The sequence below is a fragment of the Saprolegnia diclina genome (assembly GCF_000281045.1).
Source record: "Saprolegnia diclina VS20 unplaced genomic scaffold supercont1.18, whole genome shotgun sequence".
NCBI lineage: Eukaryota > Oomycota > Saprolegniomycetes > Saprolegniales > Saprolegniaceae > Saprolegnia > Saprolegnia diclina.
In genome coordinates this window covers 410,166-436,868 of record NW_008246085.1, presented here as the reverse complement: position 1 = coordinate 436,868, position 26,703 = coordinate 410,166, and the positions used below count along the sequence as shown (strand labels likewise).

At 60.6% G+C, this 26,703-nt stretch overlaps 9 protein-coding genes across 11 annotated transcripts; 5 read left to right on the top strand and 4 right to left on the bottom strand.

The window, feature by feature from the left end:
- Window positions 1-26: 26 nt before the first annotated feature.
- Window positions 27-4,212, bottom strand: SDRG_06653 (hypothetical protein). 3 transcript variants are annotated; one of them, XM_008612447.1, is made up of 8 exons: window positions 4,081-4,212; window positions 2,841-4,030; window positions 2,409-2,790; window positions 1,978-2,354; window positions 1,021-1,914; window positions 558-975; window positions 302-509; window positions 27-251 (listed from the first exon to the last, which is right to left on the bottom strand). In XM_008612447.1, exons 2-8 carry the CDS (start codon window positions 3,849-3,851, stop codon window positions 77-79), a joined length of 3,465 nt encoding a protein of 1,154 aa, XP_008610669.1. In that variant the 5' UTR covers window positions 3,852-4,030; window positions 4,081-4,212; the 3' UTR covers window positions 27-76. The 3 variants fall into 3 exon arrangements, with proteins under 3 accessions (XP_008610669.1, XP_008610668.1, XP_008610667.1); XM_008612446.1 differs by having other exon boundaries at window positions 2,841-4,212; XM_008612445.1 differs by having other exon boundaries at window positions 302-975; window positions 2,841-4,212.
- A 1,732-nt stretch (window positions 4,213-5,944) lies between these two features.
- On the top strand, window positions 5,945-10,662 carry SDRG_06652 (hypothetical protein; the record flags this gene model as incomplete). Its single annotated transcript, XM_008612444.1, has 9 exons — window positions 5,945-6,681; window positions 6,729-6,888; window positions 6,930-8,443; window positions 8,497-9,490; window positions 9,538-9,768; window positions 9,814-9,935; window positions 9,985-10,286; window positions 10,327-10,427; window positions 10,471-10,662. 9 exons carry the CDS (start codon window positions 5,945-5,947, stop codon window positions 10,660-10,662), a joined length of 4,353 nt encoding a protein of 1,450 aa, XP_008610666.1.
- Window positions 10,663-10,720: 58 nt separating this feature from the next.
- Window positions 10,721-14,898, top strand: SDRG_06651 (hypothetical protein; the record flags this gene model as incomplete). Its single annotated transcript, XM_008612443.1, has 15 exons — window positions 10,721-10,878; window positions 10,921-10,948; window positions 10,990-11,415; window positions 11,461-11,525; window positions 11,567-12,449; window positions 12,498-12,913; window positions 12,970-13,271; window positions 13,320-13,467; window positions 13,518-13,812; window positions 13,859-14,203; window positions 14,248-14,328; window positions 14,386-14,447; window positions 14,498-14,572; window positions 14,621-14,684; window positions 14,731-14,898. The coding sequence occupies 15 exons, from the start codon at window positions 10,721-10,723 to the stop codon at window positions 14,896-14,898; spliced, it is 3,516 nt and encodes a 1,171-aa protein (XP_008610665.1).
- A 28-nt stretch (window positions 14,899-14,926) lies between these two features.
- SDRG_06650 (hypothetical protein) lies at window positions 14,927-17,065 on the bottom strand (the record flags this gene model as incomplete). The annotated part of the gene is made up of 2 exons (XM_008612442.1): window positions 14,927-15,326; window positions 15,375-17,065. 2 exons carry the CDS (start codon window positions 17,063-17,065, stop codon window positions 14,927-14,929), a joined length of 2,091 nt encoding a protein of 696 aa, XP_008610664.1.
- A 496-nt stretch (window positions 17,066-17,561) lies between these two features.
- SDRG_06649 (glucose-6-phosphate dehydrogenase) lies at window positions 17,562-19,296 on the bottom strand. Its single transcript, XM_008612441.1, has 3 exons — window positions 19,274-19,296; window positions 19,091-19,213; window positions 17,562-19,032 (listed from the first exon to the last, which is right to left on the bottom strand). The coding sequence occupies exons 2-3, from the start codon at window positions 19,181-19,183 to the stop codon at window positions 17,611-17,613; spliced, it is 1,515 nt and encodes a 504-aa protein (XP_008610663.1). The 5' UTR covers window positions 19,184-19,213; window positions 19,274-19,296; the 3' UTR covers window positions 17,562-17,610.
- A 918-nt stretch (window positions 19,297-20,214) lies between these two features.
- On the top strand, window positions 20,215-21,359 carry SDRG_06648 (hypothetical protein; the record flags this gene model as incomplete). The annotated part of the gene is made up of 2 exons (XM_008612440.1): window positions 20,215-20,655; window positions 20,706-21,359. 2 exons carry the CDS (start codon window positions 20,215-20,217, stop codon window positions 21,357-21,359), a joined length of 1,095 nt encoding a protein of 364 aa, XP_008610662.1.
- SDRG_06647 (hypothetical protein) lies at window positions 21,195-22,693 on the bottom strand. Its single transcript, XM_008612439.1, has 2 exons — window positions 22,092-22,693; window positions 21,195-22,037 (listed from the first exon to the last, which is right to left on the bottom strand). Exons 1-2 carry the CDS (start codon window positions 22,637-22,639, stop codon window positions 21,419-21,421), a joined length of 1,167 nt encoding a protein of 388 aa, XP_008610661.1. The 5' UTR covers window positions 22,640-22,693; the 3' UTR covers window positions 21,195-21,418.
- Window positions 22,694-24,294: 1,601 nt separating this feature from the next.
- SDRG_06646 (40S ribosomal protein S6) lies at window positions 24,295-25,417 on the top strand. Its single transcript, XM_008612438.1, has 3 exons — window positions 24,295-24,344; window positions 24,443-25,098; window positions 25,197-25,417. The coding sequence occupies exons 2-3, from the start codon at window positions 24,454-24,456 to the stop codon at window positions 25,293-25,295; spliced, it is 744 nt and encodes a 247-aa protein (XP_008610660.1). The 5' UTR covers window positions 24,295-24,344; window positions 24,443-24,453; the 3' UTR covers window positions 25,296-25,417.
- Window positions 25,418-25,709: 292 nt separating this feature from the next.
- On the top strand, window positions 25,710-26,633 carry SDRG_06645 (hypothetical protein; the record flags this gene model as incomplete). Its single annotated transcript, XM_008612437.1, has 2 exons — window positions 25,710-25,825; window positions 26,282-26,633. The coding sequence occupies 2 exons, from the start codon at window positions 25,710-25,712 to the stop codon at window positions 26,631-26,633; spliced, it is 468 nt and encodes a 155-aa protein (XP_008610659.1).
- Window positions 26,634-26,703: the final 70 nt, after the last annotated feature.

Sequence of the window (26,703 nt, the reverse complement as noted above, 5' to 3'; positions counted from 1 at the left end):
TGTCACAACCCAACCGCAGTCCAAGCTCGAAAAAGATAAAATAGCCGTGCGTTGTTGATCGCTGTAGTTGGGTAATCTATTTCCACGTCCCCCGCTTGGGCGGCGTCGTGGCCGAGCTGCTCCGGCGGGGCAGACTCGCAGTTGAGCTCACACTCGTGAGGCTGGTGCGGCTCACGGTCGAAGCGGAGCTCGTGCTGGATCGGCGCTGGATGCCAGGCTCCTCCTTGCGCGCCACCTTGGCCGATCGACTCCTACGCGAAGCCCATCAGATATGGCTGCAAAAAGTACACGGCCAACGTACGTGGTGAGGGGCGTGCGCATCGACGGACTCGACGTCATCGAGGTTCGCGTCGGCGTCGTGGCGAGCGACGGGACGGTCGGACGCTTGCGCTTGGCCGCTTCGTCTTGCGGCAGCGTCACGCGGCGGTTCGCAGCCGCCTTCTTGGCGGCCTGGATCGCTCGCATGGCGAGGGATGCAATGCTGCCACGATCCGACTCGGTTTCCGTGCCTGACGAAGACGTCGTTTGACTACCGGTTCGACTCCGAAGAGTCGTACGTTTGAGTGGTTCGACGGGGCTGCTGCCAGCGCTCTTGGACTTTGGCTTGATTGGCGTCGAGTCCTTGTCCAGCGAGAGGCGCGGAATGAGCTTCATCGTGGTTCGGCGGCGCGCTTCGTTGAGGTTTTGTCGGAGCTTGGCAATCTCTTGCTCGCGTGCCTGCAGCTGCTTGGCAAGCGACTCTTGGTGTGCCATCGTGACGGTCGACTTGGACTGCCACTGGCGGCGCTGGCGCTGTTCCTGGTCGGCGTGGCTGCCTTCCTGCTGCCGCGCCTCCCGCTCTTGCTTCCACTTCTCGGCCATCGCCGCGTTTGACGACTTGAGCGACGACATGGAGCCCTTGAGGTCTTCGAGCGCCTTGGTGCGCGACTCGACGAGCGTCGTGATCTTGTCGAGCTGGTGCTTGTGCTCCCGTTTCTACGCAGTAGCTGTGAGCGTACTAGCAAGTACCCATACGCGTACCATCGTAGCGATCGCCTGGTTGGCCTGCATGATCTTGGTATTAGATACCGAGAGCTGCTGCTTGAGGCTCTTGATTTCCGTAAAGGCTTGCTTGCCCGAGATGAGACTCTTCGAGTTCTTGGGCTTGAGGCCCTGGATATCAACGCGGCGCACGCGCTCGGCAAACTGCATCGAGCGGTACGTTTCGCTGGCCGTCGAGAAGCCCGGCGCCACGTTGAGGATCATGACTGTCTTGCTCTGCCCGCCGCCGAGCACGTCTTGGAGCGCGTACGTGAGCTTCGAGTTGCGGTACGGCACGTGCGAGCTCTTGCGATCGAGGGCCTCCATGACATCGCCGAGCGCCGACAGCGACTTGTTGATCGCCGCCGTCTCCTTGAGGGCGTCGCCGTCGACACCGCTGACCTTGACGCGCTCCGAGCCCGCGAGATCGACGAGGTACAGCGTGCCGCGGAGCCCCGTCGTCGACTTGACGTTGAGGACAACGACGCAGTGCGACCGACTCGAGCGATCGTGGACGTTGGTGCGGCTCGTCGCGCGGTGTTTCTGCGCCTGCGCGAGGAGTGCGAGCGCATGCGTCGGCGAGTACGACGTCGGCATCGTGAGCTGCGGGAGGCAGACTTCGCCCGTGTCGCCGTCCGTGTGGATCTGCAAATGCGGGTTGTCGGGCTCGAGGAGGTCCCGGAGGTTTTCGTTGTAGATCTCAAAGACGCCGATGTTGACTTGGTACATCGTCTCGTGGTTGGATGGCGGCGACGTGAACGTCGATTCGGCCGCGTTGTCGGCGACAACGACGCCACGCAGCGAGAGCGCGTCGTAGAGGTGCGCGAGAAGGCGCTGGTTGAGACCCGGGTTGTCGGGCGTGCCCTCCATCGTGTACGTCTTGCCCGAGCCCGTCTACAGGGACACGTGCACGTTACGACCCGAGCCTTTGGCACGAACGATCATGTCGCAATGTACCTGGCCGTAGGCAAAAATGCAGGCCTTGAAGCCGTCGACAACCGCCTGCGCGACAGGCTCGACCTCGCGGAACACATCCATCTGCGAGTCGTGCTGGCCAAGGACGCGGTCAAACGTAAACATCTTCCACGGCGCCGCATTGACCTGCGAGTGGTCGTCAAAGACGCTCTCGGTCTTGAGCTCGAGCGCGGCGACGTCCGTGATGCTGAGCACATCGACCGCAAGCGGGACCGTGTGGCTCACGCGCGGGTCGCGGCTCAGGAGCGGGCGCACGCGGCAAAACACTTGGATGTTGCCCGTGAGGTTCTGCAGCCGCGAGAGAAGCGCGGCGTTGCGGCGGCGCTCGAGCACATACTTTTGCGCAATCTCGCCTTCGACTAGAGCCGATCCCACTCGTGAGACATGAACAAGATACCGAAGAAGAAGCGTACTCTGCTGCGACGGCGACGCCATCGCGTTGGCGTGGCGCGACTTTTCCAGATCGCGCTGCACGCCTTCGTACTTGTCCATGAGCTCGTCAAACTGCGTCTGGAGGCTCTCGAAGGACGTCTTGGACGACTCGAGCTCTTGCACAAGCATGCTCTGGCGCGTGCGCTCCGTGTCGAGCTTGGTCGAGAGCTGGTCGTTGAGCTCCTTGATGCGTGCACACTCGACTTGCAGCTCGTTCATCGAGCGCTCGAGCGCCACGTAGTTGGCGTGGTCGTCCTGGAACGACTGAAGCGTCTGCAGCTGCGATTGGGCTAGGGCGAACTCTTCCTTGGTGGACACCAAGGTGGCTTCCATCGTCGCGAGCTCCCCTTGCAAGCGCTCGACCTAAGGAGTGGGATGGGACATGTCTTGGCAACGGAAGGGGATGGGCATACCTCGCTTTCGGTCTGCTTGATCACGAGCGCCTTCTCGATGAGCTCGTCCGACATCTCGCTGATCTCGGTCTCCATCGCCTGGATGTGCGCTTCGTTGTCGCGGAGTTCCACGAGCTCTTCTTCGAGCTCCATTCTCCGATCTTCTTCTTCTTGGAGGCGCCGTGCGAGCTCCTCCATTTCTTCTTCCAGGATGACGATCTGCCGCTCGGATTCCTCCGCGTCGCGGTCGGCCGACGAAATGTGGCGCAGCGGCGCGTCCGACTCGGGCGACAAGAGCATGTCTTCGTCGTCGTCCTCGTCGTCGTCCTCGTTGCGGAGGTCCTCATGCTCTTCGAGGTCCTCGTCGTCGTCGTTGTTGTTGGTGTCAAAATCGGCGCGCTCGTCGAGGTCGTCCATGTTGTCGCTCTCAAACGACGACGACGGCGACGTCGGGAGCAGCGGCGACGATGGCATGTGCACACTGCTCTCGCCGGCCTTTTGGTGCAGCTGCAACGCAAAGAGCTCGGACTTGAGGTCGAGGATCTCAGTCCGGAACCGCTCGGTCGTCAGCTCGTGCTCTTTCTCGATCTCGTCATAGTCGTTCTGGAGAAAGACCTTGTCTTCAAGCGCGCGCTCGAGCTGGTGCTTGAGGTCGGCCGTCGAGGCTTCGAGAATCCGGACTTGGGTCGTAAGGCGATCCATGTCGGTCTCCCACGCCATCTTCTCGGTCGCGAGCGTCGTTGCCTGCTCCTTGTACTTGTCGAGCTCGGTCTGGACGCACGCAGCGTCCTGGTAGCTAATGACGAGCTTCTCCTTCGTATCGGTAAGTTCTTGCTCGAGGCGCTCGGCCGAGAAGCGCCACTTGTTGGCGGCCTCTTCGGCGTCATCGAGGGCCTTCTCGAGCTCGGCCTCGATCTGCGCGCTGGCCTGGACGAGCTGGTCGTAGTCGTCCGTCTTGAGGAAGAGGTCGTCCTTGGCGCTCTCGAGCTCCCGGCGCAGGGCCGCGATGGTCTCATGGTCGTCCATCGACATGCTGCTATGGGGTGGTGTCAAGCCTCGGGCACGCTGAACACTGGCGTGTCCAGCTGCGAAGTGTGAAATTCGGTTGCACCATCCGAATCCTGCTGAAAAGTCCGAATTCACACCCGCTTATCGCCTGAAATTAGGACGCGAGAACGCGCAAAGATACGTGGGGGCAGGCGCAGACATGCCTAATTCGATCCATCAACCTTTTTCGGCCGTGTGTGCTCAGACGACTGACGACCCTCGGCGGATTGGATGGCCTCCACGGCGCGCCCAAGTGCAACTTGAAGTAGGACGGAGCAGGCTCGGCAGCTACTCCTTCGTCTCTGGTTGACCGACCGTGATAGCCGCTTCTGCGGGCGAAACCGAGCCAGCGCGTACCGTGTACTAGGATCGTGGCGCGCCGCGATCGACGGAATCGGCCGGCCGCGACCGGGGCAAGGGGCGTCGCCCGCGCCCCTACGCGTCCATTGGTATCGCGACTCACACTACAGAAGCACTGGATCGATCTCGCCAGAGCGACCGACTCACGCTTGCGCTGAGTGCGGTACTCGCTGAGCTCGTGGACCTACATTCTGCGGCCAAGTTGATACCAAAGCAGGTGGGATACCGGCTGCGATGCCGGGAGGCCGAGGCGCAAGGTACACGAGCTCAGGCTCACGAGCTCATACACCGGAAGCGGCGCTTGAAGAAGGGGCCGTAGCGACAGGGTGGGCCGCAGCCATGAGGCCAGTCTTGGCGACGGTGACGACTGTGCGACTCGCACCAATCAGGTGTAATGGCATCGAACGTTCTGACTCGGTCGCGCCAAAGCTTGAAGGGCGTGGTGTGGTTGAAGACAGCGCGCCCTGCTCCTGCGAAAAGATACTGGTTGATGGATTCACGACGATGATCGGGATCGATTTCGGTTCTTTCGGCGCCGAGGACAAGCTGCGCGAGGAAGCTGCGTGAGGACAGAGGAGATAGCGTCGACGCATCGACATTGACGAAGTGACGTCGATCGGCAAGCTACTCGTCGGGCTTTTCGAGAACGTCAAGAGTAAAAACAGCGTACTACGAGCAACGTACTGGCTGCAACCCCGAGGTTCTGCGAGGAGTTGAACCAGCACGCACGTGCTTGGGCATTCGACCAGCGACATTCGACTTGGGTGCGGAACAACACGCTTGCTACTTGGCACGCTACACACAGTAGCCGTCCTCGCTACGCAGGAATGGGGCGCGGTCGCGGTGGCTGGGCGATGTTGGTCCAGTCAGCGTGGCACCATCTCTCGGTTCACTTGAGTCGCAGATTTGCCACGATGCATGATATTCAGCGAGGATCGACCTAAGGACGCATTTAGAAGACTAGGAACTCAGCGCAGCGACGTCGTGTTGGGCACCAGAATGGCCAGAACGCCTCGGTCAGGGGAGAGTGTAGTTGATTTTCCCTGGTTCCGGTGGTCCAACGTGGGCGAAGGCGTGGCTTCTTGTTGTACTATCGGAGGCAGTGCGACGTTGCAGATTCGATTCTTCCATGGTCACGGTTCTCTGGTGCGCGGCTGCATCACTCTAGCAAGTGCTTCACGCTACGGTCCACGCCATGGCCTGGTCGCTTGGTCCATTTCGCAGATCATGCCATTATAGCTGGTGGTGTTGATCCTCGATGGCCTGTCGTCCATCTGGCGTCAAGAAGGGCGTAACGTGTATCAATGAATATTCTGTTAACGTTACCTCGAGACTACGCACGTAGCTCCTGCACAGCTCACTGCTTGTAGGAGCGCGCTCCTGCATAGCCCAAACATGAGGAGCGCTGCTGTAGGTGGTCGAGGCAAGCCGCTTGTTCTTGCGTCGTCGCCCATGCTACCCGACGACGACGTGGCTTCAACGGACCTTGCCCGACTTTCCCGTTGACCGAGTTTGGCTTCGAACTTCGACTTGGACACTTGTCGTTTGTATGTAGCGGCGACCATCGAAGTTGGAAGAAATTGGACCAACTTCAAGGTTTAGACTTCTTCGGTGGCGGCTTCATGGGCGAGACCGAGAACGGGGTTGTTTGGAGTCGACCACGAAGCGCGACCGAAGCGAACGCGTACGCATGGACCCGCGGAGTCACGTCCGGGGACATGGTGCGACTGGACGACGGAAGCGTGCTTCCGCTGCTCCAGCTCGAGCGGGACATGGACGTTTGCCGCGGGAACGCATCGTCGTCGGTCGACCTCGAGGACCTCGGCATGCTCACGCACTTGAACGAGCCGTCGATGGTGCACTGTCTCGAGGAGCGCTTCATGGTCGACAAGGTCTACTGCCACACGGGCGAGATGCTGCTGGCGGTGAACCCGTTCAAGACGATTCCGCGCCTCTACGATGTGGACGCGTACCGTGCGACGCTCCACGCGAGCATGCACAAGGTGCCGCATGTCTTCACGACCGCCCACGACACCTACCAGGCGCTGCATACGACGAACCCGGCGACGAACACGCACATGAACCAGACCGTCTTGGTAAGCGGCGAGAGCGGGTCTGGGAAGACCGAGTCGACCAAGTTCATCATGCAGTACCTCGCGGTCGTGAGCAAGGTCGACGCCAGTAGCAGTCACAACAGCATTGCCGATCAGGTCTTGCAGTCCAACCCGATATTGGAGTCGTTTGGGAACGCGCGGACGCTGCGCAACGACAACTCGAGCCGGTTTGGCAAGTTTGTCAAGATCTGGTTCGCACCACAGAAGCACGACACGCTGCGCCTCATTGGCACCACGATCGAGACGTACTTGCTCGAGAAGGTCCGCTTGGTGCACCAGGCCCACGGCGAGCGCAACTTTCACATCTTTTACGAGCTCCTCGCCGCGGCAGCTGCCAATCCGTACGTGGCACCGTCAACCTTCCCGTGTCTATCGTGCTCGTATGTAGGCTGCTGCGCGCGAGCCTGCACTTGGAAGCGCCGGTTACGGCCTATGCGTACCTCGGCGGCAGCGGCTGCTACGTGCGCCAGGACAACGTGCGCGACGAGGACGAGTTTCAAAAGACCATGCGCGCCATGGCGATCGTGGGCTTTGAAGAGCACGAGAAGGTCGCCGCCTCTCGACTGGAGCTGCATCTGACGTTGCGTAGGCGTCAATCTTGGAGATTGTTGCGAGTCTCTTGCACCTGGGCAACATGGTGTTTGGGCTCCAGCCGGGCGGCGGCAGCGGAGGGTCCGATGCCACCATGTCGGACGTCGCTTCGTTCCAGGAGCTCCACTACGTCTCGTCGCTCCTCGCAGTGGAGCCGGACCGGCTTCGGAGTGCGCTCACAAAGCGGCAAATCAAGGCCAAGGACGAGTGGTACGTCGTGCAGTTGACAGTCGCGCAAGCCGAAGAAGCGCGCGATGCGATGGCGCGCTCAATCTATGGGTACCTCTTTGACTGGATCGTGGCCAAAGTCAACACTTGCATTGGCGGCCGCGAGTTTGCGGCAACCGACCGCTTCATTGGCGTGCTCGACATCTTTGGCTTCGAGTCATTCGACGTCAACAGCTTTGAGCAGCTGTGCATCAACTACGCCAACGAACGCCTCCAGCACCACTTTATCGACTTTGTCTTGACGCAAGAGCAAAAACGGTACATGGCCGAGGGCATTCCGTGGGCGACCTTGACGGTCCCGCTCAACGACGGCTGCCTCGACATCCTCGAGGCCCGACCCACCGGTGTCCTCGCGCTCCTCGACGAAGAGTGCAACATCCCAAAAGGCTCGGACGCGGGCCTCACGCGCAAGCTGTACCAGATCTACAGCAACCATGGACACTTTAGCGCGTCCCGGCGCGACCAAGTCGAGCTCGCGTTTGTCATCAAGCACTACGCCGGCGCCGTGCGCTACGACGCGCGTGGGTTTTGCGAGAAGAACCGCGACAAGCCGCACCAAGAGATCTTCGATCTCCTCTCGTCGTCCTCGAATGCGTTCATTGCGCTCCTCTGCCGGCCTGTCGACGTGCTCGTCGAGAACGCGGCGAATCTGCCGACGCTTCGCCGCAAGTCGTCGCTCGTCTCGATGGGCCTTGGCTCGCAGTTTCGCAAGCAGCTGCACCAGCTCCTCGAGATGATTGCGTTGACGCAACCCCACTACATTCGGTGTCTCAAGCCCAACGACGCCAACAAGAAGGAGCTCTTTCAGCGCCAGCGCATGGCCGATCAGCTGCGCTACGGCGGCGTCCTCGAAGCTGTGCGCATCGCCCGCCTTGGCTACTCGGTGCACATGAAGCACGCGCAATTCGTTGACCGGTACCGGCGCGTGGTCGCCGCCCAAAACGCGTTGTCGCTTGATACGCTGATACAAACGCTCACGACGACGATGGTAGCCACATGGCCGTACCGAAGTGACGCGGACGCGTCAGCCTCGACCTCGGCGTTGTACCGCTTAGGCCTCGAGAAGGGCAAGACGCTTGTGTTTCTGCGGCAGTCGACGTACGACTTTTTGGAGCTGGCGGTGGGCCGCCGCCTCAAGGCGAGCACCACTCGCGTGCAGGCGTTTGCGCGCATGGCACTCCAGCGCAGTCGGTTCTGGACAGCGCAGCGCAGCGTGCACACCCTCCAGCGCGTCGCGCGTGGGTTTCTGGCGCGTTGCGTCTGTCGCCGCCTGCGGTCGCAACGGTACCATAGAGAAGGACGAGGAGAGTGTACGCCATCTCATGACGATGCGCTAGGCGCCTCGCACTGTATCTTCAAGCCTGGTACCGCGGACGCCAGGAGCGAATCGCGTGGCAGTGCTGCAAGGAGCGACGCGCCAGCCTCCGTATTCAGCGCCAATGGCGCCGCCATGCCGCGCAGCAGACGTACCGCTGCACACGCCGCGACGTGGTGCGAGTGCAGTGTCGATGGCGCGTCCGGATGGCTTGTCGAGCGCTGCAGAGACGCAAGGCCGACGCCATGTCGCTACAGCACACGATTCAAGAACGCAACGAGCTGCGTCAGCGACTCGTTGCGACGCTGAACGAGGCCGACATCGCCAAGCGGCGCGCGGCCGAAGCGGAGCGCCAGCTGCAAGAAATGAAGGCGCTCGTTCAAGCGATGCAAAATGGCGGCCATCAACTCGAGCCCGTGGGTTCGAATGTCTCGCCGGTGTCTGTAGAGGTACCACATCAAGAAGCAGCAGTCGTGGTGGTGCCACCGACAACCATCAACGCACCTTACACGCTCGAGCACACACATCAGAAGGCGCCAACCGACGAGCACCCTAGTGTCTTGATCCCTACTGCGCCAGAGGCCACGCTACCGCCATCGGCGATGCGTATCTCGCCAACCGCGTTCCCAGCCACCGACGCTGTAGGCGAACGAACGGTTGTTGTTTGCACGGAGCATCTCGCAGCCCCGGACGTCGGCCGCCGCGAGGCCCCAAGTGAGCGTTTGGTCAATCGCCGCAGCGACGTGGCGCCAGTAGAAACGTCGCTGCTCCGGGACGTGGTGGAGTCGCACGTATATGTACCTCGGCGGCCGCTGAGTGCAGTGGTCAAGGAACTCGATGCGCAGCATCGAGTGATGGCGACCGTTGCAACCAACTTTGTCGCTGCTTGCATCGGCCAAGCCTCGCACGCCACGGCCGCACCACCGCAGGCCACAGCTGCAGCACCACTTCTCCCGCATGTAGTTGTCGAGGGTACCCATCTTCTCTCCCAGGAAGGCGCCACGAATGTGGACTTGGTGCGTTGCGACCTGCGTCGACCTACTTTTGCTCATGATAAATCTAGATGCCGTTGCCTGCCCACAGCACTGTCGCAGTCCCGCCACGGACAGAGCACTCAGCACTGCCAGCAGGCCAGACATCCCGACCCCCCTCGCCGCTGCTCGAGCACCATACGCCATACCAGACGTGGACCACCGCGTCGTTGGCGACGCTGAGCGAAGCCCTTGCGCAAGGGCAGGATCCCGACGCGCAGGACGCCGCCGGGCGTACGCTGCTGCACGTGGCGGTCGAAACGGTAGTACTGTTAATGCAAGCGACGATTTTTGTACCTTGCGCGTAGGGCAATGCGGAGATGGTCGACCTGCTCTTGCAGCACAAGGCGAGCGTTGTGCTAGCCGACTTTGCCGCGCAGGAGACACCGTACCACGTGGCAGCCAAGCTCGCCAACATGGAGATCTCGGGGTACACTGCAGCGCTCAATGCATCGCATACTACTGAGGAGTTTGTGTAGCATCTTCTGTCGCCCCGACATTTACCCGCAGCTCGATGTCAACCTTCCAGACAAGGAAGGCAACACGGTGCTGCACTTGGCGGCCATGTCGCCTCGCCCGACCGCCGCGTATGTGCTGGAGCTTTACCTCTGCATGGGCGCCGACCCGAACGCGCAGAACGTGCTCGGACGCACGCCGCTGCACGTATGTGCGCTGCACCGGCGGGATGCCACGCTTATCGAGCGCCTCGTGTCGTTTGGCGCCGACCCCAACGTCTATGCGATCGACCGCAAGATGCCTCTGCACATTGCGGCCAAGCGAGGTGCGTGACTTCCCCAGATAGTCGTACAAACCGTGCGCAGGTCTGGTCGACGCCTGCATCGAGCTCGTCAAGGGCGGTGCAAGCATGACGCTGCGCGACGGCAACTACGAGTGCGTCGTCACCTCGGAGCTCGCCAATCAGGTACGCGCTCAGGTCTTCCTGCAGCCTCTGAATGTGGTCGTAGTTGCGACCACATGTGCGCCACCCGCCACATCTGGTGCCCGATGCCGACGCGGACGCGTGCATGCTCTGTGCGTACCCGTTCAACTTTTTGGTGCGGCGCCACCACTGCCGCGTCTGCGGGATTCTCGGCTGCTCGGACTGCGTCAGCAACAAGCGCTGTGTCGCGTGCGTCGCCGCGGCCGAGAGCAAGTAGATTGATATATATATAAACTGGAAACGTAGTCTTTCAAATTTCTTGGTGGCGTGTGTTGATGCCCGTGACGCTGCCAGGACTCAAGTCGAAGCGGACGACCAAGCGCCGGGACGAGGCCCCGACGCCGGTTCTCAAGCGCGAGACGATCCTGAGCATGCTCCACGACCTCCAGCAGCGCGCCACGTCACGTGGGTACCAGTCCTTTGGGAATCTCCAGTACGTTGCCTGTCTACCGCGTGCGTTTCATGCAATATGCAGGCACCTCGAGGAGCAGGCCAAGGCGCAGGTGCGTGTTCCTTCCGACGGTGGAGGTCGATCCATATGTAGACGATCACCAACTTTCTCTCGGTGCGGTACCACGACATCTACGCCGTCCGACGCGAGAGCGCGCCGGAAGTCGACCCGGACACGAAGCCGCGTCTCAAGAGCTTGGAGAAGCCGCGCTTTCGCCGGTCGCACTCGAAGCTCGACGTGCCACCCGCAGCGATGACGCGCCGGCCGTCGCTTTCGGGGCTCCTCCCCGAGATGACCAAGCCACTCGAGCCGCTGGCGCCCGTCGAAGTCCCGAAAGAGCAGGCGCCGCCCCCGGTGGTTGTGCCCGTCGAGCGTCAATTCCCGCCGCTCTACTACAAGATGAAGGCGATCTGGACGACGCCGCTGACGAGCAAGCCGTCCGAGGAGGAGTGGGTCGGGCTCCCGGTGGCCGAGCACACAGTGCGCAGCGTCTTTGGCATCGACGTCTACGAAGCACGCGTACCAAGTCGTCGGAAGTGGACGGTTGCAATCAAGGTGCTGTAGGGTATCGCCAAGGCCTTTCCCGTCGAGACGGTCGAATCGCTCTACCAGCTCTACACCAAAGAACGGTGCGTCAAAGTATAAGGCAGTAGACGCTATGGTGACGTAGGATCCATGGGCGAGAAGGCCACATGCGGGAGCTCATGCAGAAAGCTGTCTTCTCGTCGACGACGAGCAACCGCGTCATGGCACTCCTCAAGCAAATCGACAGCTTTAGCATCTTCCTCACCAACGACCGCGAGCGCGAGACGACGCATGAGGACGGGGTCGAGACCCCAGCGACCATCACCACCCCCAGCACGACGTCACCCGACGCTCAAACACAGCAGGACGCCATTCAAGCGGCGCCGATGCCTGAGCGCAAAGCGTCGGCCGTCTTGCCCGACCATAGCACCAGCAAGCAGCGTCACATGAGCCTAGCGACGTCGGCGCTTTTGTTCCTCCCGCCCATGACACCCTCGGCGCAGAACCGCAGCGACATGATCGACGTCTACCTCCGCGAGTGCGCCAACCTGCACGTGTTTCCGTCCAAGAAGGTGCTCGCGCTTGTCGACTCCTCGATTGTCGACTTGCGCAAGTTTCACATTGGCAAGCTTGGCGCGATCGCGCTCCTCTCGGCGCTGCACCTCAACGCGGGCTTGGAAGTGCTCGACGTCTCTAACAACTTTATCTTGGCGGCCGGCGGCAACCACGTGTGCTCCCTCCTCGAGCTGCACAGGTGCCCCCGCCTGTCGCGCCTCGCGCTCGCCAAGAACCGCATTGGCACGCAAACGGCAAGCCGCCTCTTGCACGCGCTGACGGTGAGCCAAGTGCCGCTGACGGACCTCGACCTCAGCGGCAACGAGATCCACGATCGGCACGTGGATGAGCCGCTCGGCGTCTTCTTGTCCATGACACCGACGCTCACGTCGCTCAACGTAAGCGAGAACCAGCTGCGGGATCCGAGTGCCAAGGCGATCGCGGTCGCGCTGAGCCACGGCAGTAAGCTCAAGGTACCTTGGTATTTGCGAACAGTGGACACAGTGTCGTTTGGGTCGTAGACACTCAATGTGGCGTGGAATGCCATGACACCGATGGGCGCGAGTAGCCTCGTGCAAGCGCTGAGTGCCAACCGTTGTCTGGAGAGCTTTAACTTGAGCTGGAATCGCCTCGGGCACAGCACCGGATGCATCATGGCGACGGTTCTCTTGCGCAACCAGACTCTCCGCATCGTGGACCTGGCAAGCGGCCAGCTCTCGGCCGTGTCTGTCTACCTCATGGGCGACGCGCTGCAGTTCAACCACGGGCTATCGCACTTGACGCTCGACCAAAACGCAATTGATGATGACGGCATGCGTGTGCTCCTCCGCGCGACGCGGCACCGCTCCAAACTCCACCCGCTCACGCTCAGTCTGCACAACATGGTCTTTGAGGCGACTAACGGCCCGCCGCTGTTCAACGTCGTCAGCCCCGCGGGGTGCACTTTTTGTTTCTTATTTGAAACACTGATAGTCTAATATTTGGGGCGATTAGGTGCTACCACTTGACGCTCCGAGAGCCCGCAGACCGCGCGGTTTTCGAGCTCTTGCGCGTGCGTGCGGCGAACGGCGTCGGCAGCTTTCATAACATGTCGATCAACGGCGCGCCGACCGAGAACCTCCGGCGCCTCGAGCGCATCGCTGCGACGGCGACAACGTCGATCGCACTGCAGCTCGACTTTGTGCTCAACCCGAAACCGCCTCGGTCCGAGACGGTGCACTTCCGCCTCGACCTCGCCAACGCCCACGACCGGGCCATGGTGCAAATCCTCATGCAACGCGCCAGCGCCGAGCGAGGCAAAGACGCTCCGTCCAATGCTTCTGGAGTGCAAAGGTCGTGACTAGGGGAAAACTGGCGCCACGAGACGCTAAATAGCGTTCCGTTTGAGTTTCGAGAAGACACGACGGGGCCGCAATGGCTCGAAGCGCACCCGACAGGCATCCTCGAGCTCGACTATGTGAGCACGCGCCTCTTTTGCGAAAAGCACTACTCGTACACGCAGTGCATGTTGTGCGCTGCTGATGCGGAGACCGCCGTGATAGACTCGACTTGAGCCAGTCGACGGACCGCGCGATTGCGTGGAAGCTGCTCGAGCGTGTCGAGCGGAGCCACCAAGCGCTCTCGGATCGCAGCGACGCGTGGCACAACATGACGCTGGACGGCGAACCGACCGCGCTGAGCGAGTGGGAAAAGCCGGCTTTTGCGCTCCGAGGCAAGTGGAAGTGGCGCGTCCCCACGGTCGGGCAGCTCGAGTTTGACTTTTACACGCCCGAGCCGCACCAGGTGCACGCCAAGCACTACCGTCTCGACCTCGCCAACACCCACGACCGGCACATTGTACTACATTTATGCAACATCCAACTTGGCGTCGAACGCTGCGTAGGCCCAAGAGCTCCGCGTCCGGAGCTTCGAGTCCATTGGCGAGTGCTGGTGGAACGAAGAGATCGACGGGTACCCGTTCCGCATGGCCGAGTCGGCGACGGCCGAGTACGAGTTTCCGCGCAAAGGCGTTTTGAGCTTTGATTTCCTCGTGCTCCGGCCCGCGCACTACGTGCAGAGCATGTCCCTCGAGCTGTGCAAGCTCGATCTCTCGCAGTTTGACGATTTCTTTCGCGCCGAGCTCCTCCGCCGCCTCTCGGTCGCCGAGCCCCACGACTATGTGTGGACCAACACGACGCTGAACGACAAGACGTACGTACTTCGACCCAACGCGATGCTGCCGGCGCAGGTATTTACATACAAATAGCCAGTACATACGTGGCACGCTATTAGGGCAAACTGATCTTCTCGGCCATGATGTTCCACGGTCTGGCGGCGCCCGCCTCCGACGATGCCTTTCAGCTCCTGTGCGAGGCAAGTTCATGCAAATCGTGTCTCTGCAGTCGCATCTCATCCGTGTCGATCGAGTAGCAACTGCATCTCGCGCGGGACAGCCCCGATCGCCAAAAGCGCATTCTGGCGGTTGCCTGCGGGTGGGACAAATGACTACGCCTCGAGTATTCAATAGACGGTGCTTCCGTAGCCCACGCAACGACGAGGACCTGCGTCCAGGCCACGAAGACGAGACGAACGACCACCACCGCCTCTATTTTACTCGGTACCAAGCGAAAATCGGCAGCAAATGGACCCGAATGTTCTGCTCTAGCGCCCATCTCGACTCACTTCTGACCGCGTTTGAAGCCGAGCAACACCGACAGCAGGCATTCGATGTACGTTTGGACTATACTTTTGTCTGCGATCTCTACGGCGCGCTAGCTCGTGTACTGCAACGTACTCGAGAAGCCGGCGGCGATGACGCTGGCGATTGAGCTGCACAGCCAAGCGATGGCGCACTTTATTGGCGTCGGCGACTACACCGAGTTTGAAAATACCTGCGTCAAGGTCTTCCTACAAGCTCGCTTCAACCCCAGCAGCCCAGTGTAGCCGCAACTTTAATCGACTACAACATCTACTACTCGCGCAGACGTTGCAAAAGATGCAGCTTGATCTGTTCGTGCCCCGCGAGCTTGGCCGCGTCCGACGGTAGCCGGCCGTCGTTATCCACGAGGGTTTGGGACGCGCCGTTCTGCAGAAGGTACTCGCAGCAGAGCACGTGCCCGGCCTTGGCGCTGAGATGCAGCGCGGTTTCGTTCGACGACCGCGTCACCTCGTTGATGTCGATGCCGTGCGCGAGACAGCGCATGAGTCGGCGCACGTCCCCCGCGGCCGCCGCCGCGAGCAAGTCCGATGGGGTCACAGTGACGTGGTCTCGGAACCCGCGAAACTCGTACTTGGCCTTGATCCACTTTTCCTTTTCATTCCGCGGCGCTTGTGGCGTCGGCTTGACCCACCCCGGCGCAATCGCGGCCTCCCTAATCCTTTAGTATGAGGCACTGGGCAAGCGAGTCGACTCTGCAGACCAGATGCTATTGACAACCGAGTTGCCGAGGTGCGTCCGCAGTAACTCGAGGACGGCCACGTCCCACGAGTCGAGGATGAGCGACCGAACCTTCGAGACGTGGACGCCGAGGCTGCGGTGGATGCCCGAGCACTCGATGCAGAGGAACGCGCCAATGTTGATGGACACCCACTCGCTCGGGCTCGTGCCGCAGTCGGCGCACTGGCCGTTGGCGTCCATGAGCTCGCGTACGAGGCGCGGTTGGGCAGGGTCGACTTCGCTCCGATGGGCTTGCAGCCCGAGCATGCTCTCGGTGCTCTCTTGCGCCGCATCGATCCACGACTGCATATCGGCCTCGCTCGTTGCTTGGAGAATCGTCTTGGTCTGGTTGTTGTCGAGCACTTCAAAGCTAAACGGGAGGCCTCTCGCGCACGGCCGGACCTTGGACACCATGAGGTCCGAGACGAGGCTGAGCTCCATGTCTCTTGGGTTCTTGATCGAGTAGAGCTTGCCTTGGTGGATCTGAAACCACACGCGCTTCCAGCTTTTCGATGGAAACATCCCGCTGCGCACAATCAAAAAGCCTTGCTTCTCGGTCTTGGTGAGTCGCCGGCCCGCCGCGGTCTCGACCGATAAGATCTCGACGGGCAGCGACGCCGGGTACGCGGACGAGAGCCGGTCTGCGAGCAGCGCGCGCTGGCTGGCCCACATCATGTCGTCCTTCTCGAACTGGTCGCGCGCAAACTGCAGCGACGCCTGGCGCGACCGAAGCGCTGGCTCGATGCTCTTGACGAGCTCGTGGCACGCGTGAAAGTGCCCGAGGTACGAGTATAACGTCGAGTTGAAGGCTTCGACAAGGACAAACTTCTTTTTGGCGTCGAGAAGGTTGAAGTACCGGACGCAGTCGAAGCGCGCGAGCTCGAACTTGCAGCGCGCTTGCATGAGCTCTCTTGCCTTCTCCGAGTCGCCACTCTCGTTGCTAGTGCTCTCGTCGTTCAAGTCGGGCGCTGACGTGAGCGAAAACGACGCGCTGCGCGTGGAGAAGGACGGCGCCTGTTTCGTCGAGCTCAGCGACTTGCCAAGAAGCGCTTCGTACTCTTCGCCGGCCTTGGCCACGTCCCGCCGAAGGTCGGCCGCTTGCTTGAGCTCTGCGTCGCAGAATTGCTCGACAGGGCCATGGAGAAGGGCGTCGACGCTGAGGAGGAAGCTGTGGCGCGAGCTCTGGATCTGCGCCAGAGTATCGTGAAAGTCGTTGAGGATCGTCGAGAGGTCGCCAAGCTCAGCGTAGCAGGACGTGAAGAGCGTCCGAGAGTACTTGGCCGAGTAGATGCTAGCCAGGTTGGTCTCTGCCTCGCCCCACTGGGTCCCGGACGTGACAAAGTCCTTGGCCCGGCTGAGGAGTTCCTTCATGAAGCTGCGGAGACCGCCCATGCTCTCATCGAGGCCTTCGAGATTCTTTCGAAACATGGGCGAGTCGGCAACGTAGTCGAGCACGACGTGCTTCCCGACAGAGGACGAGACGAGGGTCGCACCGCTGCCAGCGTCAAAGGCTAGCGTCGGCGTCGGCGGCGTCTCCGTCTCGCGTACCGACCGGCGCGTCTCGAGCACGTCGAGGTTGCCGTACTTGCGTCGGTAGCGCAGCAGCTGGCTTTGCAGCGAAGCGACCTCCTCTTCCAGCTGCGCCACGCGGGGACAGGCGCATGCTGCTGCCATCGTCCGCGCCGATGCTGGTTTTGCGAACCTTGTAAAAATACCACGATCCTACGTTCTGATTGGCTAAAAAGACGACCGTCGACGACCTCGCCCGCCACCACGCCACGATCGTTGTCAAGCAGCTCCCACACGCTGTGGCCGTGCTGCCACGCGCCATGCAGGCTCTCCGTGCAAGTGGCTCCGTAAGGCAGGTACTCTAAGCCACCATGCAACGACGGTCTGGCTGGCGGTCACGGCAACGTGGGCGGTTGCTCGTCGCGTCCAGCGGGCACGTGTCGCGCCGCTGGCATAGCAAGCTGGCTCAGCATGGGCATTGGATACGGCGCTGGATGGTTCCGGCGACAAGCGTACTGCGCTGGTCGAGCTAGCGTGCGGCCACTGACCACCACCTCGGGCTGCCGCTCTCTCGGCAGTGCCATCCGCCAGGCCTTCCTGCAATGGTATCGGCAGGCACGACACCGTGAGCGATGTGCGGACGACGGTCGGGCCACGAGAATGCAGTTTGCTGCTATGTGCATACTTGATACAGAGTCTTATTCATGTGCTTATAGCAGCGAGCCCTTGCGCGCGTACGTGTACGTGCCGCTGTGGTACTCAAAGCCGAACTTCTTGACGAGCTCGTCCGACTCTTTGGGGCCGCGCGAGCCAAACGCGTACGGGGTGGGCTGAATGCGGTTCGACTCGATCTCGTTGAGGAGAGGTGTAAAGATCTTCCACGCCGCCTTGAGCTCGTCGTCGCGGACAAACGTGGCCTGCTTCCCGCGGAGCACGTCGAGCACGAGGCGCGTGTAGGCGTCCGGCAGGTACGTGTCGGCGTAGCGCTCGTGATACGTCAAATCAAGCTCACTCGCGACCGCCTTGGTCGAGAGGCCTGGCGACTTGACATTGGTCTTCATGTAGACGGCCTCGTTGGGCTGGAGACGCAGCACGAGCTCGTTCCGCGGAATCTCCGCGCCCAGAAACATGTGCGACGCGCCCGGCGCGGGCTTGAATTGGATGCGCACCTCGACCTTGCGCTCGTTGAGCGCCTTCCCGGCCTTCATGATAAACGGCACGCCGTCCCAGCGCGCGTTCTTAATGTTCATAACGACGGTCGCAAACGTCGGCGTGACCGAGCCCTGGGGCACGGTCGGGTCGTCGAGGTACCCGACCTCCTTGTCGTTGCCCGTGTACTGGCCCATCACGGTGTTCTCAAGCGTGAGCGGGTCAATGCACTCGAGCACCTTGACCTTCTCATCGCGTACAAAGTTCGAGTAGTCGGCGCCGGACGCACGGACCGGCGGCTCCATCGCGACGAGCGAGAGCACTTGGAGGAGGTGGTTCTGCATCACGTCGCGGATGATGCCATACGAGTCAAAGTACCCGCCGCGGCCCTGCGTGCCAATGTCTTCCTTGAACGTAATCATGACGCTCGAGATGTAGTTGCGGTTCCATAGCGGCTCGAACGTGTTGTTGGCGAACCGGAGCAGCATGAGGTTCTGCACCATTTCCTTCCCGAGGTAGTGGTCGATGCGGTAAATCTCGTCTTCGGTGAAGAGCGCGCTCATGTCCCGCGAGAGCTCGCTGAAGGACGCGAGGTCGTGCCCAAACGGCTTCTCGACGATGAGGCGGTTCCAGCCCGCGCTCGAGAGCGCCGACGCCTTGATGGACGTACCAATGGGCACAAACACGTTGGGTGGAATCGCAAAGTAGAAGAGGCGGTTCTTGATCGCAAAGCCCGTCGCGTTCTCGAGGAGGCTCATCTCCTTGCTGACGGCGCCCACGTCCGAGGCCGAGTCGTACGCGCCCGCGCGGTAGATGCACATGTCCAAGAACGCAGCCTTCTTCGCCTCGTCTTTCGTCTTGAGGTAGCCACCGATGAACTCGCGGAACTCTGCGTCCGACTTCTTGGACCGCGCGTACCCGACAATGATCGTATGCGGCGGCAAGAAGCCGTGCTCAAAGAGATCAAAGAGCGACGGGTATGTCTAGTCACATTGCAGCATGAGGTTGGTGCATGGACGGGTATGGCTTGTGCATGTATACCTTCTTCTTGGCGAGGTCGCCGGACGCGCCAATGACAAAGATGGTCAAGGCCTGGTGCTTGTACGTGCAGCTCGTCGCTTGGTCGTCGCTCATGCTGCGTAGATGGAGGATGGAAGAATGAACCTAATGGACCGAGGAAGAGCTCCATGAGCCTCGGCGCTTCCTTCCGCAGGATGCTTCTACCTCGCAACGACCTTCAAGATCACAAAATGACCTTCGGAACTGCAATCGGTCGCGTTTTTATTTAATTACATCCTCTTTTAATGCCCGCCTTTCGCACCGCCATACAAAAGCGATGGTATTTGAAAGGATAATGGTAAAATAATATTCTGGATCGCGCTGTATACACGCGGAAGATTCTTCGACGCGCCGCACGTCAGTTCAACACGCCGACTGTGATTTCCACCAATCGTTTCCGTGGAATCTCCCTACGAGGCTGTGATTGGCCAGAATAAAAAATCCACTGCGATGCCTCGGGATTGGCTTGGAGTGGACAGGCCGTGAATAATGTGAAAAACGGGACATCGCGAGGACTCGCGAATTCGCGAGCGCGAGGCCGTGCCCATCGTATCCATGAAGCCGTCCCTTCCCGAAGCAACTGCCGTCTTGTTCCAAGCGGCAACTCATTTCTGATTGCAGAGACTAAGTTTTTCATGCCATTTAGCATCACGAGGTGACGACTGGCAATCTTGGCAGTGCTGACATCACGACGGAGCTCGAAAGGGACATTTGGACGAGAAAGGCTCTTCACGGTCCGCTTTGCTTTCACTGCAACTCTGCGACGCCACCTTTTCGGGCGAGTGTGTAGGCAGGTGTGCGAAATGACTTCGGCTTGGGCGGGACGGGGAGGTGGGACGGAAGGGATGTCCCGACAATCATTTTTCACGTAAAACACACGGGACGCGTGGGATTTTACCCATGGATTTTACCCGGTGCTCCAATTGGTTGTGTGCAGCGTGGCAATCTGCGGTTGCCGACGACCGAATTTGAACCAATCCTGTCGCTTGTTGGCGTATCCTCGAAGGCCATTGGCTCATTTGAATCGCACGGCGTGAGAAACTATTTGACTTGAGTATTGTATCGAGTGGTTTTTCCCTGACCATTTCCCGCACCTCGCTGACGCCATGGCACGTGGTGGCAAAGGAAGCGGCGGCGCGAGCAATGCCAAGGAGCTCAAGATGTTCATGGAGCACCGCATGTGGCGCGACCACTGGCTCGCGCTCTCGGTCGTCGGCTCCATTATCGTCGCACTTTTTGCCGGCTTCTTCATCCAGTTTAGCTACTCGGAGGCACGTCTGCACCAGATTCGCCTCGACGACGCGCCTCTCGTCGAGCGCGTCTTCAAGTCGGGCGAGCCATGGGTCGTGCTCTGCGCCAACGCCGACACGGTGCTGCCTGAGGTCTTTGACAAGGCGTCCGAGCGCCTCCTCGGCAAAATGCACGTTGGTGTCCTCGACTGCGACGACCTCCACCCATCCGGGAAGAGTGTCTTTAGCAAGTTTAGCATGCGTCGCGACATCTCGCCGACCGTGTTTACGGTCGCCAACGGCGAAAAGCCCAAGCAGGTACATACGACGCCTTTTCTTCACGGAACGACGCAATATCTTCTGGCTAGCTCTTTTTGAATTATTTGCAAAAGCCGCGCGCCCTGGCAGCACAAGCGCTCGCGCAGACCGCCAAGCAGCTCCACGAGATCCAGACAACGGCGCAGCTCGACGACAAGTGCCTCTCCAAGTCCGCGCCGTGCATTCTCGTGTACCGCGCGGCGAACAAGAAGCTCGAGCAATTCCAGAAAAAATGGCTCCAAGACCTCATGCACGCGCAGCGCGGCGCCAAGTTTGTGTGGGCCGACGCGGGCATTCTCAAGCTCTCGGTCGAGTCGCTCTGGCCGTCCTCCACCAAGCGGGACCACCGCGTTATGCTCTTTCAAAAGTCCAAGGACGAAGCGGGTGTCATCACGCTCCATGCAACGCCGCACACGTCGTATTTTGAGCAGCTGGCCGTCGACCAGTTTGTGGCCGAGCGTGTAGCTGCCCCCGTCGCGTCGGCGACCAAGACGCTCACAAAGCCCGTGACACTCAAGCGCCGCACGACCAAGAAGGCGACATCGCCGGCAACCGAGCCGTCGGCCGCCGAGGTTGAGCGCCAGCGCCGTGCCCGCATGGACGAAGAGAGCAAGGTGCATTTTGCCGAGTCGGTCGACGAGGCTTACGAAGCACCAACCCATGATGAGGACGAGGATGACATTCTCGACTTGGACGAGATGTGAGCACAACACCCGCGCGTAGAGATGGTTGTTTGCTAAGCGGTCTATACAATGCTACTACACTAGGATTCGTTCTTCTTCTTCTCGAGGACGAGGCGCGCTTGGAGCGCCATGGCGTCGCGCGCACGGTCTTCAAAGGACTCGACGCACGTGCCCATGGTCTCGTACGCCGCCTGCATCTTGGCGTCGTCGCCCGACGCGAGCGCGGCCGAGAACTGCGCGGCCTGCGGCTGGCACAAGATCGTCGCCATGCAAAACTGGAGTGCGGTCGCGGCGGCTTCGCACTTTTCGTCCGAGTCGCACGTCTTGACGTCGACAAAGCAGCTGTGGCACTTGGCCTGGATCTTGCCAAACGTCTCTTCGACCTCGGCGACCGAGAGCTTGTCCGTGGCCGCGGGCTCGTCGTCCTGCGACGCCGACGGCTTGGGGAAGACCGGAGTCCGCTGGCCGTTCAAAAAGTCGAGGATCGGGTACTTGATGCGGTCGACGAGGCTGCCAATGTCATCGATGGCCGGACGCGCGTACATCGAGATGGACTTGACGCTCGTCGCGTCGTGGAGCTCTGGCACCTTGTCCTCCGCCGTCTTGTTTTCGTCAAAGTAGTAGTCGATGACGTAGCGGACTTCGGTGTTGTCCTTGCGGACGACGATCCAGTCGTGGCGGTCAAAGGGCTTGCCGTGGCTACGTTCTGAAGCGTGAGACATCTACTACTAGGTGGTGAAAGCCTGAGCGTACCCGAGAAGCAGCTTGAGGCGCGCGAGGGGCGTCAAGTCGTCGGGGCGGCCCATGAAGCGCAGCAGCTTCGTCTCGGAGCCCGGGTGGCACATCTCTTCGTAGGCCGCAACCTGCTCCCACGCGCGCTCGTTCATGTTGTTGTGGATGCTCACAATCGTGTTGATGTGGCCTTCGTGGACGTCCTCGCCCTTACCCTTGCGCTTGAGCGCGTTGAAGAACATTTGCTCCGACGGGTACGACCACGTGCCTTCGGTGCCGCCCTTGGGGATCGTCGACTGGACGCGGTTCGTGTCAAGCGGGTACTTCTGCCCGTCCTTGGGCTCCTGGTTCGGGTTGACAGGCATCATGTTGGTCGGGTCGATCTCCTGGTTGTACACGTTGTAGACCGGGCCCTTCTTCTTCACGGGGCAGCCGCCCTCAGCCGGCATAGCGTCATGCTTGACAGGGCAGCCGCCTTGGGCGGCAGGCGCCGGAGCCTCGTGCTTGACGGGGCAGGCGGCAGCAGGAGCAGCGGGCGGCGCGGCAGGCGTCGAGGCAGAGTTCCCCATTGTTCGGCGGCGATGGAAATGCGCCCAATACGATTGGTCTCGGATCCCGCATTGCTGATTGGCTCCCGGTAAAGTTCAACTCGAGCGAACTTCTGGGGACTTCAGGGGGAATTCCCTCAGATGGAGGGCGTTCAGCAGTCCACAGCACAATGGACAGAATTGTTCGAGGCTCGGCCGCAACGAGTTAGGCTTTCGTTCTCCACATCTTGCTAACTTACCTACAGCCGTGTTGATAAGCTCCACGCTCGAATCTCGACTACCGGTACGCGGCTAAGAAGCGACGTCGGTAAGTTGGCGGCCAACAAACCCTCGTGCTATTCGTACCAGTACGCTCGCCGCGCGCTGGACGAGACGATCGAACAAGTTTTTGAGTGTTTGTAGTTAGATCGCGAGAAGGGAAATGGCGCATCACATAGCCACCAAGTCGTTGTGTGAGGGCGCGACGCTCGTCCAACCCACAACTCCGTGGAATGTGGTCCATGATCCGTGGTTGATCTACAAAGCTTCGGCGCTCCAAGGCTCACGATTACGAGATGGACGTGGTCCAGGTGTGTGCACCTGATGGCGAGACCTTGGGTGTTTGCAGCAGCTGCAGCATGGCTGAAAATGAATTTGACCATGCCCTTGGCTCAACAATTGGCACCTAGTACATGGCCGTTTAGTACGCGGCTGTTTGCTCTTCGTGTCGAGAGACTCGCCGACTTGATCCAGCTTGCGTCGTTGCAGAAGCGAGAGACACAATGGATACGAGGCTGTGCCCAAATGATTGTGGGGGCTCGGGCAACGCGCTTCGCTCCGCCCTGCGTTGGTTGCCGATTGGTACACATCTTGTTCGTCGTGCACAAGGTCGTAGGCGCCTGTTTCCGTCCGCGTCAAATTACAAGTAGCATGACGGGAAGCCTCGCCTTTCGTACGTAGTGCAAGCGCCACGGAACTCCACAGTCCGCCCCTATTCGCCAGCACGACGAGGACCGACCGACACTCGATCCAAAAACCTTCGACACAGCAGAGAAACTTATTTCAACGACAAGAAAGCGTCCAACCTCGGCCCGCCGCCTTGACTTACAGTGCACTTTGAAGGAGGGTGCACCTGCCATTTTGGATGGCTTTGACCACGCTCACGACACAGTCATGTCGGTACGAGCATTTCAGAACCCGCACCGCAAGTCCTTACTCGCTCGCAACGTGTACTGTAATAAAAAAGCTAGCCGAAACCTGCTTGACCGCTTTGTTTAGAGTGTTTTGTTTAGAGTGCTCACGAGGTACCAGCGTAGCATCTCGCGTGTGCATGGCTGGTGTGCTAGTCGCGGCGTCCGCTCCCGGCGACAGCGTCTGCCTTGACACCGTCTACGCTTCCAACCGGAGACTAGCACACGTCTCGAAGCCGACCCCATTCATTCTACTACGGTAGAGGTCGTATCATCGCGATCGCCCCGAGCACGAGGCGCCTGCTTCGCCGGTCGTCCGCGTGCTGGCGGGAGGGTCCATCTTGGTTGTCACGCGTGTAATCTCGTCCGTGATTGGTGCGTATCAATTCGCGCGCTGATTGGACGAGAAACTGGTTCATCGCGTGCGATTGGTGGAATGGTTCTCGCTCGTGATTGGCTGCAGGCAAATGAATGGTTGGCTTCGAAGTGGCATGGAATTTATTGGTGTCAAAGTAGGCAGCGCCCCTGGTGCTTTTCATTGTCCGTTTGTCTTAGCGGTAAGAAACCTCGCGGCCCCATGGAGCTAGCGCCCAAGTAGACGCCTGCGCTCCTGGCCCTCTATGAACACGCGCCTCATGCTTCCTTCCTTCCGTAGTCACTCAAACCATGAAGCTTAACATCGCTAACCCCCACACCGGGATGCAGAAGGTCATCGAATGCGATGACGAGCTCAAGCTCCGCGCCTTCTACGAGAAGCGCATGGCGCAGGAAGTCGAAGGCGAGCACCTCGGCGAGGAGTTCAAGGGCTTCGTCTTCCGTATCTCGGGCGGTAACGACAAGCAGGGTTTCCCCATGAAGCAGGGTGTCCTCACCAACGGCCGTGCCCGCCTTCTTCTCTCGAAGGGCAAGACGTGCTACCGTCCCCGCCGCAAGGGTGAGCGCAAGCGCAAGTCGGTCCGCGGTTGCATCGTCGGCCCCGATCTTTCGGTCCTCAACCTCGTCGTCGTCAAGGCTGGCGACAACGATGTCCCCGGCTTGACGGATGGCCACATCCCGCGCCGCCTCGGCCCCAAGCGTGCCTCGAACATCCGCAAGCTCTTCAACTTGACGAAGGAGGACGATGTCCGCAAGTACGTCATCCGCCGCAAGTTCGACTCGAAGACGGGCAAGAAGAACGACAAGGCCCCCAAGATCCAGCGCCTCGTCACCCCGCGCACGCTCCACCACAAGCGCCAGATCGCCGCTCGCAAGCTCTCGCAGCGCGAGAAGGTCAAGAGCGACGCCGCCGAGTACTCGCGCCTCTACACCCAGGTACGCCGCCCTCTCTCATTCCGCCCCATCAGGAAAGCGACTAACATTTGTCTTCCTCGGGGCTTTTTCCTGCTCCTTATTCACCATTGGCACTGTAGCGTGTTAAGGAGCAGAAGGACCGCCGTGCCTCGGAGATCGCCAAGCGCCGCAGCAGCCGTAAGGCTTCTGAGGTCAAGGCGGCCGCTGTCAAGAAGTAAGTGCGCTTGCGCCTTCTTCTAGCGGTGTGCAAGACTCTTGGACTACCCATCGCGGTACCCTTCACGGGGAGACAACGTGGAGTGGACCACCATTAAGCGATGTAATGAAGTGACAAACCGAACTCTTCCTAAAACTCTTCGCCCCGCCGGCACGTACTTGACCGGTGCAGTACTACTACGATCAACGGTTGACGCTGCGACAGCTTAAGTACCATCTGCCGCTCACCAGTCTTCCGACATGAAGACCACCTCCTTGTAGTCGGCCGTCTCAAACCTTGACGACTCGTGGCTCCACGACCTTGGCCTGATGTGCTCCTGAGCCCTGCTGTGTCGATAGCATTGCCCGACCACTCATCGAGAAGCATCGACTTACGTACGAGGTAGTTGGCTTCCATGTCCCTAGGACGAAGCAGCATGATGACTGCCATCTTGCGCGCGGCTTGTCCGTGGCATGGTCGTCTCTGTTGCGCGTGGCGCTCTCCGCGGCCGCTGGACCGTGTCTTGGATCTTATTGCTTTGGCCGGCGACTTGTACGCATCTGATTGGTCAATATTGTTCGCACACATGGCCTGGACCAATGAAATGGCCCCATGCGCATTTGACACCGCAGTCATTTCACACAGGAGGGGGCTGGTGCCCGTGAAACTCAATAAAACCTCTTCTAAATGATGTCTCCTAATACTCCACCACGAACGCAAAACGCAAACGGCGACCCCAAGTCGAGCGAGGTACGCGCCTGGCCGATGGACGTCGCTCGAAGATGACCATGGTCGCAGCCTGCTCCAGCGTGCTGCGATCAACCAACGTAGCTTGATGAAGGTACTCATCAAGACGTACGTAGGTATCGCCAAGCGCATAAGATAGAGGCGAGGGACATGAATCCACCGTTCAACTCGCAGCCGCCGGGCAGCCAAGGCGCCTTCCGCCCGTTCAACCCAGCACAGCAAGGTCAAAGCCAGCCACCGCCTGCACCTGGTGGCTTCCAGCAGCCAAACTCGGCTGGCGCCCGGGGCCCGCCGCAGCCTTTCAACCCGGCCGCACCTCGGTCGTTTGGCGCTCCCGGCCAAGCGCCACCGCAGCAGTACGGCGCTCCGGGCCAAGCGCCACCGCAACAACTCGGCGCTCCTGGTCAAGGACCTCCGCAGCAGTTCGGTGGCCCGCGTGGCCCGCCGCAGGTCGCGGCCCCGCAGCAGTTTGGTGCTCCCGGCCAAGGACCCCCTCAGCAGTTCGGCGGCCCTGCGCGCGGCCCGCCACAGATGGGAGCGCCACCTCAGCAATATGGTGCGGCGCCGCGAGGGCCGCCTCAAGTGGGCGCACCTGGCCCGGATGCTGGCCTGAACAGCGCGTTCAACCGCATGTCTGTTGGCCCGTCAGGCCCTCCTGGCCAAGGTCCCGGTCCCATGCACCA

Excerpts from the sequence above, each read along its gene's own strand:
- SDRG_06647 (XM_008612439.1), bottom strand. The coding sequence starts at position 22,639 with ATGGGGAACTCTGCCTCGACGCCTGCCGCGCCGCCCGCTGCTCCTGCT. Across the intron at positions 22,038-22,091 it reads CGCCTCAAGCTGCTTCTCGG|CCACGGCAAGCCCTTTGACC; the intron begins GTACGCTCAGGC and ends TTCAGAACGTAG.
- SDRG_06649 (XM_008612441.1), bottom strand. The coding sequence starts at position 19,183 with ATGAGCGACGACCAAGCGACGAGCTGCACGTACAAGCACCAGGCCTTG. Across the intron at positions 19,033-19,090 it reads GCGACCTCGCCAAGAAGAAG|ACATACCCGTCGCTCTTTGA; the intron begins GTATACATGCAC and ends CAATGTGACTAG.
- SDRG_06646 (XM_008612438.1), top strand. The coding sequence starts at position 24,454 with ATGAAGCTTAACATCGCTAACCCCCACACCGGGATGCAGAAGGTCATC. Across the intron at positions 25,099-25,196 it reads ACTCGCGCCTCTACACCCAG|CGTGTTAAGGAGCAGAAGGA; the intron begins GTACGCCGCCCT and ends TTGGCACTGTAG.
- SDRG_06653 (XM_008612445.1), bottom strand. The coding sequence starts at position 3,851 with ATGTCGATGGACGACCATGAGACCATCGCGGCCCTGCGCCGGGAGCTC. Across the intron at positions 2,791-2,840 it reads TCAAGCAGACCGAAAGCGAG|GTCGAGCGCTTGCAAGGGGA; the intron begins GTATGCCCATCC and ends CCCACTCCTTAG. Across the intron at positions 976-1,020 it reads ACCAGGCGATCGCTACGATG|AAACGGGAGCACAAGCACCA; the intron begins GTACGCGTATGG and ends GCTACTGCGTAG.